This window comes from Schistosoma haematobium, chromosome ZW (genome assembly GCF_000699445.3).
Source record: "Schistosoma haematobium chromosome ZW, whole genome shotgun sequence".
Classification (NCBI taxonomy): Eukaryota; Metazoa; Platyhelminthes; class Trematoda; order Strigeidida; family Schistosomatidae; genus Schistosoma; species Schistosoma haematobium.
The window spans coordinates 56,040,121-56,055,421 of NC_067195.1; the positions used below are offsets into that span (position 1 = coordinate 56,040,121).

The following is a 15,301-nucleotide window of genomic DNA, read 5'->3' on the forward strand; positions in this document are numbered from 1 at the left end:
CCTTGACTACTGCGAGGGATTGTGCACGTGAGTCATTCACGCCGTGCTCGGAGAAGTCGGCTTCTGCGTACCAGAACCAGGCCCCGATGTTGTCCGGCCAGAAGACCATTAGTTGGTGCTAAGGTGAGGATATAGTCTTTAACTTAAGTACCTTGGGTGTCTGTTCATTCGTGGTGAAATATCAAGTACGAGAATAAAGGAGTGAAAAAATACACGTTCAAAACACGGAAAAAATATCACAATGTACAAAAAATTAAAATAAGGCAATGATATATAAAATCCCGAGAAGGAGCAGACTCACAGTTTGCAATTTGGTGTACCGGATCACGTCGGGCTCACCAATGATGGCGCCAAAGGTGTTCGGAGTTTGACAATTTTTTAATCAGTAACACCTATCATGAATCGTACCCACCAAGTGAAATCGCAAAACAGAAGCGAGGATGTTCGAAGATATAGTTGATAGGTTATCAATATAACGAGGATCGTCCGATCTAATCTGGCTAGCGATTGCAGTAGATGTTGAGCACGACGTTCCTACTCGTGATCTGGTGCGGATGCATGGCCGAGCGCCTTCAGCTAGGTGAGTCCATTAAAACCAATGTGGAAAGCATCCAATGTCGAAAACTGACAGTTGTTTATTTTGGGGATTTATTTACCGCTATAGATTTATTATGTCTCACTGATGAAGATTTTTTAGTTTACAACATTTTTCGAGTGTTACGTGCAATTAGTGTGTACAAATAACTCACAGTGAATGCAAATATAATTACGTGTACAATGTTACACAACAAAAATTGATAAGATATCATGATCATGAAGATTACGGAATTTTTATGTCGTCAAAAGACGCACACTTGACAACTCTTCAGATCAAGGGGTTCTAGGCACTGTTTTGGTCAGTCGTCTCATTTACTTAGCAATAATTTCGCATTCGGGCTGGGGACATTGTACATTGCACATGTTAAGCGGCAATTCGGCTTCGTCGACACTGTTTCAAGCACACTATGGTTTCAAGCCCATACATAGTCTTTTTTGATACCTTCACTCACAATGGACAGATTCAAGTGATTCTCTCGAGAAAATTTAAATTATTTTTTATCAGGAAAGTGTAGACTGTGTCCGGTTTAAGAGTGGCATTGAGTTGGTGAAGATATGCATCTTACCGTTCGGTTCTGTAGTCGAGAGTAACTTATCTGATGAACCGCTTTTGGGGTAATTCCGATATTCAAATTTGCAGCTGACAAAATAGAGCTACCAATCCCGCATCTTTCGATATAACGGTTTACAGCAACAGCCAGACAAATTGTATTGTATTACAAAGTGTTGCTAAGTGAGTTTTGTTTATTCGTTTATATTTGTCTTCACAGGTACTTTTTCAGTGAAAAAACAGGGATCAATACTATCTACTTTAAAAAGCCTATTCAGTCGAACTTTTTACTTTTCCGTGGAATGTACTCAACACTGACGATTGCCCTATTCGGCTTGCCTACTATGTCTCTATCTGTTCAGTCACTGGCCCCAGCCACAAACCTTTCGATACCCCCGCCTACAATGGGCTTAACAATTGGAGCTGTGGAGACAAGTATGTGGAAAATTAACCTCTCAAACTTTAGCTACCTCTGGGTTTTATGCTCCAAACAAAATTCCTGAAATTCAGACGGAACAAAAGGTATGTTTTTAATTCTCTTGGTATTTCGTTATAAATTTTCTCCTGAGTAGGGGAAATACACCGTTAGTTATTGCTCTCTGTTAGCTTCGAGTCTTTTATGTCTGTGTAAGAGGCATTTCATGCGCTACATAAGCAGTTCCTACATCGTATTTATGGGACTTAAATGGCTTTCCCTGTCGCATGGTAGGATCTTTCACTTAGTTGTCTTAACTTTCGTCGTCTTTATTAAGTCCCAGGATTTTTAATGGAACTACCTAGACTTCCATGACATGACTGAACTTTAAGTTTCTATTACTTAAAAGCTTATCTATTGCTCCAAATTTACCCAGACATATTTGTTGCAAACTATTTTAAATTAGTACCACTCAATTAATTATTATCCTTGTTATGTCTGGAGAATAATTAACTGTTACTAAAACCCTGCGTCCGACAACACGTAGTAAGAACATGAAAAATTGATAATATTGATTTATTTAACCGTCAGAATAAATCGAAACGATAAATGAATACGTTCATTTGTTTGTTGATTTTACTCACAAGTGATGATTAGTCAATATTTATCGCATATAGAAGAAATATATAGGACTACTGCTGAAATAGAAGCTACGAACTTCATAGAGTTATTGTAGAGAGTATCACCTCGAATAAACATCATACGGAAATAGATAAATGCTTTACTGAATGAACCATCATACTAAGAAAAACAGTCAGGTTTCTCATTTTCAAGATTTTCAGAAATGTGGTCTTTCGTAAGATATTCTGCATATAGGGTATAACTACAGTGTCGGTTTACTCATATAATCCTTCATTCACTTATTGTGACTGAATTCTCGGGTATTGACCTCCTTCCAGAAAGTCCACTTATCGACTTAGAATACGCAGATGACATAGTCCTGTTTGGTGAAGACGCTGATAAAATGCAGAGTCTTCTGGTAGCACTAAGCAACAATGCCAGAATATTTGGAATGCGCTACTCTCCCCCTAAATGCAAGTTGTTGCTTCAGAACTGGTCTGTGTCAACACCTGAACTAAGGATAGGAAATGAAGTAGTCGAACGCGTTGACAACTTCACTTATCTTGGAAGTCTGATCAGCCCTAATGGGTTGGTGTCTGACGAAATCTCTACACGGATTCGAAAAGCTCGCTTGACTTTTGCCAACTTATGTCACCTATGGCGCAGGCGAGATATCCGTCTATCAACAAAAGGACGAGTATACTGTGCGGCAGTTCGTTCTGTTTTACTTTATGACCGCGAAACATGGCCATTGGGAGTAGAAGATACTCGTAAGCTACTAGTATTTGACCACAGATGTCTTAGAAATATTGCTCGCATCTTCTGGGATCACCGGGTAAGTAATAGTGAGGTTAGACCCAGGGTATTAGGGAATGATGGTAAATCAGTTGATGAGGTTGTGGATCTTCATCGACTGAGATGGTTTGCCTGAACACCGACTACCACGACGTGCAATGCTAACCGGTGTCGGAGATGGTTGGGAGAAAGTTAGGGTCGGTCAAACCAAAACGTGGCATCAGTGCTTGAAGACACTAACTTCTAGTCTGAGCCATGTTGGTAGGTGTAGACTACTTGTTTGGGGTCCGCGTGACTATCCTAAGCAATGGTTGGAGACTCTGTTGGACAAGGATCAGAATCGATCACAATGGCGTCGGTGTATACACTATCTATCTTCCCTAAGAGATTAAAATCACTTCATATCTTTCTTTCTACGAACTAATTCTTTCTTCGTGTACTATGTTCTTATATACAATCTTTCTTTTATATATTACCACAACTGAATTGACTACTTTTATGAATCCGGTGTTCATCTTGTTGTGTTGGTGAGGTATAGCAACTTGGACCGATGCATATATGTGCCTGATCCTACGTTGTAGTTGACTGACTGACTATTGTGACAACTGTTATGAAGTCTCATAAGCACTTAGTATTTTGTGGCCCTCGAGGAGATTTAAAATCTTGTAGCACATGTGAAGTTGAACGAGTGAGTCGTAGTAAGTCTTGTTAAAATTCATTCAGGTAGTAAATAGTGATTCGTAGGGCTAAGATTCGACTATTTAGACTACTAAATCCCAGCTAGAGGTGAGTCTCGAATGTTATTGTGAATTTGTTGTTTATCTTGATTTGTCAGCAGTCCGAAAACAAGCCTATTAAGTGGAGACTCTTATAGGTTTAAATAGATACTGGTCGATGTAGTGGTTGAATTTTTAACTGTCCAAGGTTAAAGTAAAAAATGCCACGTTGTATAGCGTCTTTTTGCCGTTGGGTGACTGTGAGACTTAAGTATGGGTTTGTACACAAAGCTTTTAGCCCGACTTTCATGATTTTCCTGTTCACATCCTATGCTGCTTTTTTGTTAGACTTTCTGGACTTTGTAGGTAGTAAAATTCGTCTGAACATATTTCACTTTTCCATTCTTCAGCTCAGTTTTGTTTTCATTCAGTTGGTCTTTTTATTTTTAGCCTGATGTTCCAAGTAATTGGCAACAATGTAGTGTCCAAACATCTGCAGATAGTTATATGAAGTCTCAGACCCTAAATGTTTGTTCACTACAACTTGAAAGTGATCAGTCTTCTGTCCTCCCTGTTACAGAGACTGAACTGGAGGAGAAAGTAGATGATCCTAAGGCATTGAATACGGAACCTGCTGGTATTTATGAAGATGGGGAGATACAAGTAAGTTTTGGTAAACCGTTACTTTTATGACAGTCGGTGATTTCCAAATAGTACTTTATGTTATCTAGTGTGTTTGATAGGTAAACAGTTATATTAGTGTACAGATGTGCAAGACGGAATTGTCGGTCTTGAATTTTGCGTCCTTTAGTCAAACAGTACTTCATTTGCATTTCTTGACTCTCATCTTTTGACACATCCATCATGTCCCTTTCCTTTTATGGAAGTAAGTTAACGTATTTAGGTGCGAAAGATAAGTCCCTTTAAAATATGTTTGAGTAATTACTTCTGTAGAGTTTTGGGCACGATATTCTAGTTTCTCGGAATGTTGCTAAACATTCATTTGAATCTTTTACGCTCCTTGATTATAATCCTTCCTAGCATATATGGGCATCAATGAGACAGTATAAAAGGAATGTCCTCGTGGCTACCGGCTTGTTAGTTGCTCTATGTAATAGAAATTTCTGCTTTTTTTGTGCTTAATCTGTCAAGTTCCGTTCCTAAAAAATTAAGGGAATCCATTTGACCAACACGTTTGCTAGAAATCCTCTATTTGTAGTTATTTAACCTATAAATAAACCTCAAAAACGGTAGGCTCGTCGAAGTCAAGGATATTTCAAATATAGGGACGTATTGGGTTAATTTGTATCCTTCAAGCTTTGTAATAAAATCATTCTCATGGACTTCACGTTGATTTTTGATTTGAAGTCAGTATTTAACCTTATCATTTTGAAGTTTTCATAGCAACGCTTAATTTTGGAGAGTGTACGGAATAACTACTTTACTTAAATCCATGGAGTTTTGTAAGGGCTTGAAGGGGTTCCATTTAAAGCGGCGTTTTCTTTTTGTTGTTTTAGACGGTTCTGTTAATTTCGTAATCGGAGATTCACTGTCATTCTTAGAAAGTTCCAAGTGGCTTGTAATGCTTCAGATTTCGTTGGATCGATAGTTAACGGTCGAAAGGCATATTTGACTATTTTGTAGCGAATGATCTGTCTAACTATCTTTCAAAATATTTCATTCAAGATTCAATGTATCCTTGTATGTTACTGGTTGGCGTCCCGTTTAAATTAGCATATTTTTTCCACAAAAATCATGTTTTTATCTGGATCAGTCAAAATATATTATAGCTGTTATTAGATATAATTGTTGCTTTCGAACTATTAGCATACCATGCTCTTAAGGAAGCTTTATGAAGCTTTCCGGTCCGTTCTTTATTCTGTTTGCCGTTGTAGGAAGCTATCCCTTGCAAGCTGGGGCATTTTAGTAATACTTTGTCAGTATTCAGTGCTTATCTGAACTGATAGCTAAACAATTAGTTGCAACAAAAATATATATATATATATATATATATATATATATATATATATATATATATATACGTTTATTGCACTTACTATAAATGCTACCTGAGTTTTCTGATCACAGTAGTTAGATCAAGTTTAATCACTATGTTTCAGCCTTACTATAGATATTCTGTGCAAATATCATTATAAATTTAGTGTTTTTGTGCCTTGTCTAGTGTATATCATCACTAGCATTATCCACCAAAATTATGACGTACACTTTCATTTATTCTATATATAGGATGTCGATTATGAGGAAATATCATCAAATGAAGAAGTGTTTTCCGAAATCGAAGATGGTGAGAATTTAGAGGTATTGGTTCTTATATTTATGTACTTTTTGATTCAAATCAGTGTTAAGAGTTCGTTGTTAGATACCTTAGGTTATAATAAAATTCTTTGAAGTGAAAAATGGAATTTCATTAAAAAAGACCTTTATTTTAACGAGATATTTTCATTGAAATGTATTTTTTAGTTAACGGAAGTCTTAAAACAAATGTGTTAAAATGGTGTTACTTCAAAGTTATTCTAGTAAGGGATATTGGCATTCTTCCATAAATGTGGAGAGTATTAAATGTGAAATCCAGTGAAAACAGTGAATATTATCTGCATTAAAATCCATAGTTAGCATTATTAACCTGTTGAGTGAAGACAGGGATTACTTTTAAGGATAATCTTTCTTAAATTTTCCTGAAAATTAAGGGACAGTTGCCTTAATGATCTTGGTAAACTCTTGATAACACCTTTCTATTGTCACATTTTATACATCCAGGTATGCAGATAAATCCAAACTATAAGTGACTGATTTTTCACACCTACAATATATCAAGATTATACTAGAACGGTATATTTTTGCTTTTATTCTCAAATCTTAAGATCATATAATTTGTTTACCAAATTGTTTCAGATTGGTGATCAACAGTCAGATATTGAAGAAGTTAATGAAATTGAATCTCAAATTTCGTCATGCCAATGGCGCTTCAATCCATTTGATTTAATCGACCAGTATACTACCGTATTTTCATGCGAATTCCATCGGATTGCAGATCCAACACTAACCTTATTCCAGGTGAACAACAGTACTGTGCTGCCATTTCATTCTTTTTCAGTATTTCTTGAATGTTGATTTGTTAACCTAGATACCTCATTGACCACCAGTTTATAAACTTATGGTTCACTTCTGTTAAACCAATTATTATAGGTTACCTCGTGGTTTATACAGTACGAATGATTCATAACAGCGTATCCTCATTATCTTGATATGCTAACTGGTTTGTTTCTGTTCATAAATGGAGAAAAGGACTTTATCGTTTAAAACATATTATGATCTGGAAGTGCTGTTTAGAAGTTAGAGTGGGTTGCTAGTTGTTTTGCGCGATAGCACGTGCCTCACAACTGTACTTTAAAAAGTTCCTTTGACTCATACAATTTTGTTATGAGTCAGTCAGTCAGTCAGCTACAACGTAGGACCAGGCACATATGTGCATCGGTCCAGGTTGCCATACCGCATCAGCACAGATTATTGCTCATAACATGGTAGAAAATCATTCTAAACAGGTAGTTTTATATTGTACATGTTTTCACTAGCTACACTGCTGGCTATTAGAACGTGGATCATCGGGTAAAGATCAGTTGTTTTCAGAAAATGAAATGTTTCATCAGAATTCCAGTGAAAATGAAGTTGGTTCGAACATAAATTTACTACCTCCTCCAGATGATTGGGCTGATGCAAGTCAGTCTGCGGAATTTCTAGTTGAAATGGCGAAAAAATACTGTTCAGGATCAACTACAGGCTTTCATGAAGAGTAGGTGATGTATTTTAACCGGGTTTCTTGCCTTTTGTTATATATTTATTTGTATATTCCCACTTACTGTTTAATTTTATAGAGTTGTATTCTGTGCTTGTATACGTGTTATACCACAAAGTATTGTCTATTTTGAAAAAAAGTAAGGAGTTTCTCAGTATCAGAGCTAACTGGTGACATTTGATATTTAGTTTCTGTTGGAATTCACGTTTCACATACATAGCGAGTCATGAGTCGAAGTCGTAAGCAAACTTCCGACCACTATTCTTGATTTTCGCTGTTATAATTGAAGGTGTATCGAATGTATGAAAACACAGTAGGAGTCATAATTTACTTCATACACATAGTTCCCTTTATCATTTTGAAAAGAGCAAGAACAAAGATTCTAGCAGAATAACATGAATTCATTTTATTTAGTAGGTTCTCGTCAGCTGCTTACAACCTATAGTATTTAGAAAGATAATAATTACATAATGGGTTTGAATTGCTTACATGAGAGGGTTTATATTTAAGAAATATTCGTAAAGTATGACATGGGTGTAAATGAAATTAATAGGCTGAATATTGTAAATATATACCTAATGTGAAAGAATATTCTAGAGCATTAATTGTGACAACAGTTCAAAGGGGTAGAAACAATTGATTACATAATGAATAAACATTGATAGGAACATAGTGAGTAGAGTTCAGTTGAAAGACTATTAATTTTTAAAGATAGTTGAAAAAATAAAATCAATGACGTGATGAATATAAAAGATAAAATTAAAAATAAAAAAAATTTTAAGCTGCAGCGGAAGAATATTTGTCACCAAGGCAGGGAAAGATTAACAATCATCTCCTTCTGAACACATAAATCAGGTTTTTGGCTCCTGATAGCAACTGCTTCGGCAAACTTCAGAAGACTGGAGTTTGGCTGCTTACTAATAACCTTGAATGATTGTAGGGTGTCAACCTGATGGCCTGTGTCAAGCAGATGTTTAGTGATTGCGCTACTTAGAGTCTTTCTTTCTCTTGTTCTGAGGTTTTTTGGAACATGTTCAAAAAATCTGAGATATGCCCTCCTTTCTGTTCGGTCAATGTAGCTGCTTTGGCAGGTACATGTAAATTTATAAATACAATTGGCGGTAACATGAAAAGGATGCTTATCAACCTTTGATTGAGTTAATGAACATGTTGTTTTATAAAGAATTTGAAGTTTGGCCGCCGGATAGGTTCTGGCTAGCGCAGTATTCAGTCTCCTGTTGATTGTGTTTGCAACCTCGTCACCTTTGAAGTTTAGACTTATAGTTACTGGTTTTTTATTGGCAGTAATTACTTCAGTATTATTTTCTTTACGCTTTTTATATTTTTCAATAAACTTTTGTGGGTAATAGTTGTCTCGTAGGCAATTTTGTACGTTCATCAATTCTTCTTCCAGCTTATCAGTGGTACAAATCTTTTCTGCCCTATAAAATAGTGTTTTAACTAGTGCCTTCTTGTAGCTGAGTGGACAAAAACTATTGAAATTCAGGTAAAGGCCATTCCAAGTACTTTTTCGATAAAGCGAACGTTGGACTGTCCCGTCTCTCCTACGTTTTATAGCAACATCAAGAAAGTGGAACATGTCATTCTATTCGTGTTCCATAGTAAATTGAATGTTAGGATGTGCATTATTGAAGAGTTCTAGCAGGCGGATTTCATGCTGTTTATTGTTGCAGACAATGAACGTGTCATCAACATATCTGGAATATTCCGTCGTTTCGCTAATCGCCTGATTAAGCACCATGTTTTCAAGATACCCCATAAAAATATCTGCCAGAATTGGACCTAGTGGGCTTCCCATTGCTACGCCATCGATTTGACGATATATGGTGTTATTAAACTGGAATTGGACGTCTGTTGTGCACATTAATAGTAGTTTTTTGAATTCTATCCAAAGAACATCTAATAGCCCTCAGAAACATCAAACAAAATAATGAGGTGATGGTTTTACGACCAGATAAAGGTTCAGGTGTCGTCCTAATGAATACAGCTGATTATATCACTAAGATGAAGTCAATCCTCGACGATCAACTGAGGTTCAAGATAGATAAATCCAAAAAAGATTTGACTGATTCAACAGAAAAACGAGTCACAGGCATGCTTAGAGAACTCCTAAAAAAGAAAATGATTGATACTTCTACTTACAATGATCTAAGACCACGTGGTTCACGCCTACCACATATGTATGGTTTACCAAAAGTTCACAAACATGACGTTCCCCTTAGACCTATCCTATCAATGATCAACTCACCGTATCATAAAGTCGCACGGTGGTTAGCAGTAAAACTAGAGCCGATTCGTCGGAGATTAGCAACATATACGTTAAAAGATTCATTCCAGTTTGCTGATAGACTAAATTGTATGAATGTTGCCGATAAGTTCATGGTTTCTTTTGATGTCACATCCTTGTTCACCAATATACCACTTTTTGAAACTATTGACATAATTTGTCAGAATTATGATCTCCTACCTTTACCAGCCCCAGAATTCAAAAAAACTACTATTAATGTGCACAACAGACGTCCAATTCCAGTTTAATAACACCATATATCGTCAAATCGATGGCGTAGCAATGGGAAGCCCACTAGGTCCAATTCTGGCAGATATTTTTATGGGGTATCTTGAAAACATGGTGCTTAATCAGGCGATTAGCGAAACGACGGAATATTCCAGATATGTTGATGACACGTTCATTGTCTGCAACAATAAACAGCATGAAATCCGCCTGCTAGAACTCTTCAATAATGCACATCCTAACATTCAATTTACTATGGAACACGAATAGAATGACATGTTCCACTTTCTTGATGTTGCTATAAAACGTAGGAGAGACGGGACAGTCCAACGTTCGCTTTATCGAAAAAGTACTTGGAATGGCCTTTACCTGAATTTCAATAGTTTTTGTCCACTCAGCTACAAGAAGGCACTAGTTAAAACACTATTTTATAGGGCAGAAAAGATTTGTACCACTGATAAGCTGGAAGAAGAATTGATGAACGTACAAAATTGCCTACGAGACAACTATTACCCACAAAAGTTTATTGAAAAATATAAAAAGCGTAAAGAAAATAATACTGAAGTAATTACTGCCAATAAAAAACCAGTAACTATAAGTCTAAACTTCAAAGGTGACGAGGTTGCAAACACAATCAACAGGAGACTGAATACTGCGCTAGCCAGAACCTATCCGGCGGCCAAACTTCAAATTCTTTATAAAACAACATGTTCATTAACTCAATCAAAGGTTGATAAGCATCCTTTTCATGTTACCGCCAATTGTATTTATAAATTTACATGTACCTGCCAAAGCAGCTACATTGACCGAACAGAAAGGAGGGCATATCTCAGATTTTTTGAACATGTTCCAAAAAACCTCAGAACAAGAGAAAGAAAGACTCTAAGTAGCGCAATCACTAAACATCTGCTTGACACAGGCCATCAGGTTGACACCCTACAATCATTCAAGGTTATTAGTAAGCAGCCAAACTCCAGTCTTCTGAAGTTTGCCGAAGCAGTTGCTATCAGGAGCCAAAAACCTGATTTATGTGTTCAGAAGGAGATGATTGTTAATCTTTCCCTGCCTTGGTGACAAATATTCTTCCGCTGCAGCTTAAAATTTTTTTTATTTTTAATTTTATCTTTTATATTTATCACGTCATTGATTTTATTTTTTCAACTATCTTTAAAAATTAATAGTCTTTCAACTGAACTCTACTCACTATGTTCCTATCAATGTTTATTCATTATGTAATCAATTGTTTCTACCCCTTTGAACTGTTGTCACAATTAATGCTCTAGAATATTCTTTCACATTAGGTATATATTTACAATATTCAGCCTATTAATTTCATTTACACCCATGTCATACTTTACGAATATTTCTTAAATATAAACCCTCTCATGTAAGCAATTCAAACCCATTATGTAATTATTATCTTTCTAAATACTATAGGTTGTAAGCAGCTGACGAGAACCTACTAAATAAAATGAATTCATGTTATTCTGCTAGAATCTTTGTTCTTGCTCATAATGTATTGTTAGTACTATAGGAGGTATTACAGTCTTCATGTTTTTTTGCTACATAATAAACAGTACGGTGCAATTAGACTTCGTCACCTAAATATAATTTATTTCTCTTGTGGATATCTATCAGTTGATCCAATTTATTCTACATCCACTTTATGAAACATGTTAGCCTTGTGTATGAACTTTTGTTAGGAGAGTGTTTTTCAAAGCCGCTCAATCTTATTTTTAATTTGCTGTCCTAATACAAAGCTACATGAAGTAGCTCAATTGATTGCATTCTGAATAATTCCGAACCTATAAGGGTTGTAAGTTGTTTGAGCTAAATCTATATCTGGTAAGCTAAAGTAGTAGAACAGTCATGGTCAGCTAGTTTGACAAAATCATTTTCGCCTGGTTATATTTTAATGACTCATCCAAATCAAAACTCATTGTTAGTGAACAGATAAAAGTTCCAGATAGTTGTTTATGCCTACGTGATAAGTGTGTTGATGGTTTGCGCTTTCTTGGTTATTTTATTACAATAAGTTGCAATCCCAGCGTTTTTTAGATGTTTATAATTGCTTTAGCTTCCGCAATTAGATACAAATGATAGTTTCGAAATACTTGCTCTTCTGCATCCTTCTCGAATGAAGGTGATATTTCTTAAGAACAAAGACGAATGTTTTTGCCAGTCGTTTTCATCTTTAATGAACTTAAACGCTGTGTTAGGATTGTTATATGTCAACGTTTTAAGAACATTTATAATGTAGGTATACTATGTGTAGCACAGTTTGTCGCTCATCCGCTTGTTTGGTCAATGATGCACAACTAGGGGGAATGTTTAGGTCTTAGTTGGCTTAATCGTCGGTGGTAACTGTGACTAAACCGGTTAATGTGCTTAACTCTCAACCATTAGGCGAAATGTTTGGATGTCTTCGCAGCTACTTTAGTTCAGGTAACCTGGTAGTATTATTATCTCTAATACAATGTTTGACTGCAAACCAGGTAAAGAAACTTATACTTGTGGTTATTGAGTTTCTCTTATTAATAGTTGTTTTATTGTGTGTGTAGGCTTTTTTTAGATTAGGTTAAGGTAGTATCTTATATGATATCAATTGATAACAAATATTGTGTTGATAACCGATTTATTTCAGATGGGTTGATGCTTTGGATACTATTGGTACTCATCTGGCTGAAAGTTTAGCTTTTCTGTACTGCACAGATCGGAATTTGTATCAGAGTATGTTTTATTTTGATTAGATAATTTAATGATGACAAAACTTCAATTATTTGGAAATTTCCGAATTTCCTGTTAGTTTTAATAGCCACAATCGCTATACAGTAACTTACATAATGACGTAGCTGTACTTTAAGTCAAATCGATATATTCTTTGCGTGATTTAAAAGAATCATGCTTTAGTTATTCTTACTGCATCTGATTTGCTTACTGCTAAATAACAAAGCACTGCTTAGTAATTGGGAATTTAAAAAATGGCAGCAGTAATACCATAGTCGGATATGTTCAAACTTTGTGAAAAAATCATGGATTAATGACTAAACTTCAGAGTAATTCATCGAACTATCAAACCAACGTTGTTGTCTACTGTTGTCCAGCCAAACAATTCCTATTGATTATGGGAATTGAAACGTTTTCTGACTTCACTAGCTTAGTTGTAGCCTAGAGAAAAAGACTTTCCAAAATCGCTGATTATTATAATTATATTTTGCATAGGTCTGCATATACCTTTTCTCCCTTTATCTTTTCTACTAGGTGTCGTTGAAACGCTTCAGTTATGGGTTTATACAGGTTTAAATATGGATTTGGCATTAAGTCAACCGAATGCATCCTACATTGTTAAGCATATTATGGCTGGTGTGAATCTAGCTGGTCTTGTAACTAGTACAATTAATTCAGAAATAGCAAATGCATTACTTTATCCAGTTACTTCAGAAAATGGTAATGACACAAATTTTGCACAGATAGAAGATTTACAAGTTAGTAATTTTAATATGAATTTTAAATTGTTATGTGTAACTGTTATCATTCCCATCCATATACATATTTGATTTTAATAAACCAATGGGAAAAAATACATTTGTAAGTAATATGTCTTGCTAGATAAACTCTCGATTCGTTTTCCTAGTTGGTTCTGAAACCCCCAACTACTTCTACGCGACAAGAGGGCGCGAATAGAAGCTATACTCCATGGTTATTTTTACTGTTCCAGGTAGTCATGAGCTTTTAGGATCTTCCGGAACTATACTATATTAGTCACATAGGTAATTACCCAATAAAAACCGTGACGCGTGATTTTTTATTTTCTGCGAAGATTCTATTCAGTACTGGTTGGATAACAAGTTTCTTGGGGTTTATGCACCTCTAGGGACTTTTTGACGGATACTTTTGGGACTTCTCCTACTGTAACTCCCAAAAGTTAAGGTGACGAATAAGTTTGCCAGGTGCATTAAAAGGAGACATATCATCGCTTTTTATATCCACCCATCTTCATCAGAAAATTTTAGTAATGCAGTAAAATACTTAAACGATGTATATCTTTTCCGAATATGAGAAAAATGGGGTTGTTATCCCGACAAACAATCATCTTATGTTTATTTTACTTGATTGTTCTTTGTGTACTTCTCTTTAGTTTATTGTACCAATCTCTTTACTTTTATCAAATACTTGTTGGCTGATTGGTTTCTTTCTCATTATTTTCTCCTATACTTCCATTTGTTTGTCAGAATTTTGAGCTCTGTACTTTATCATTGTTTCTATTTCTGGCAAAGTATTGTTTCAATTTGAGAACATGTGTGATTTAAAGATCAAAATAATTAGTATTTAATTGTAGACGAATTGACTAAATGACTGTCAGGGCATGAAAATGTTCTTAATTGTGATTTTGACTGACATTATACCATTTAACGTACTGTCGAATTAGCAACACTATCAAATAATATTCAGATATTTTTTTGTTTTATTTGTTTTTTGTTGGTTCACTGAACTGTTCGATATATATCGTCATAATTGCAGGTTCAACATTTACTCTTAAATCTTTTGGAATCTCCTTTGATTACAACACCATTAAGACTTACTATCTGTCGTGCTTTGGATCAAACTACACGATTGCCCATTGGATTAAATGCCTTTTTGGGGACAACACAAATAAATTCAGACCGAAAAGGCGATTTTAAAGAAAATTTGGACAGTTCCGACTTTAAATCCCTTGAAACCAATACAAATTCTGATGATGTAGGTCACTGTTATACAATTAAAACAAATGATGAAGATAGTGAGCAATTCAGTGATCAAACGAAATGGGATGAGTCTATTAAAAAGCAACATGTCATTAATAACAGTGATGATGTGGAAATGCTTGACAGACATTTACCATCCAACAAAATTCAGTCACCTTATCAACGTTTCATTTTTATTGTCAGCTGTAGTAAAGTAAGGTTTATATATATTTATACTTATTTCAATTTATTATTGTGGAGGTTGTATGATTGATTGATTTATAAATGTATGACTGACTGACATAATCTTGATTGTTATAAATGATTCACTGTATATCTTATTCCAATGTGTGTCACACCGATTCAAGTTTACTCAAACTAATCCCCTTATTCTAATACATTTCAAATAAGGATGGTGTATTTACGTAGATTGATGGCTCAGTGATTATGATGTTTGACCTTCAGCTACTAGATCACAGTTTGGAATACCGATCCACCTTCTTCAGTTCCTGCATCAGAAGTGTATCATTAACTCA

The 15,301-nt window shown here is 35.3% G+C and overlaps 1 protein-coding gene across 1 annotated transcript in view; it reads left to right on the forward strand.

Moving 5' to 3' along the window:
* The first annotated feature begins 954 nt into the window (after positions 1 to 954).
* The window catches only part of MS3_00010430 (uncharacterized protein), a 48,662-nt gene continuing 34,315 nt past the window's right edge, over positions 955 to 15,301 (forward strand). Inside the window, exons 1-12 of the mRNA XM_051218795.1 lie at positions 955 to 1,064; positions 1,103 to 1,212; positions 1,250 to 1,330; positions 1,368 to 1,582; positions 1,614 to 1,669; positions 4,145 to 4,357; positions 5,942 to 6,013; positions 6,608 to 6,769; positions 7,288 to 7,505; positions 12,686 to 12,771; positions 13,303 to 13,526; positions 14,563 to 14,979. Coding sequence (XP_051071930.1) covers positions 1,005 to 1,064; positions 1,103 to 1,212; positions 1,250 to 1,330; positions 1,368 to 1,582; positions 1,614 to 1,669; positions 4,145 to 4,357; positions 5,942 to 6,013; positions 6,608 to 6,769; positions 7,288 to 7,505; positions 12,686 to 12,771; positions 13,303 to 13,526; positions 14,563 to 14,979 — 1,914 coding nt within the window. The 5' untranslated portion in view covers positions 955 to 1,004. The remainder of the gene's footprint in view (positions 1,065 to 1,102; positions 1,213 to 1,249; positions 1,331 to 1,367; positions 1,583 to 1,613; positions 1,670 to 4,144; positions 4,358 to 5,941; positions 6,014 to 6,607; positions 6,770 to 7,287; positions 7,506 to 12,685; positions 12,772 to 13,302; positions 13,527 to 14,562; positions 14,980 to 15,301) is intronic.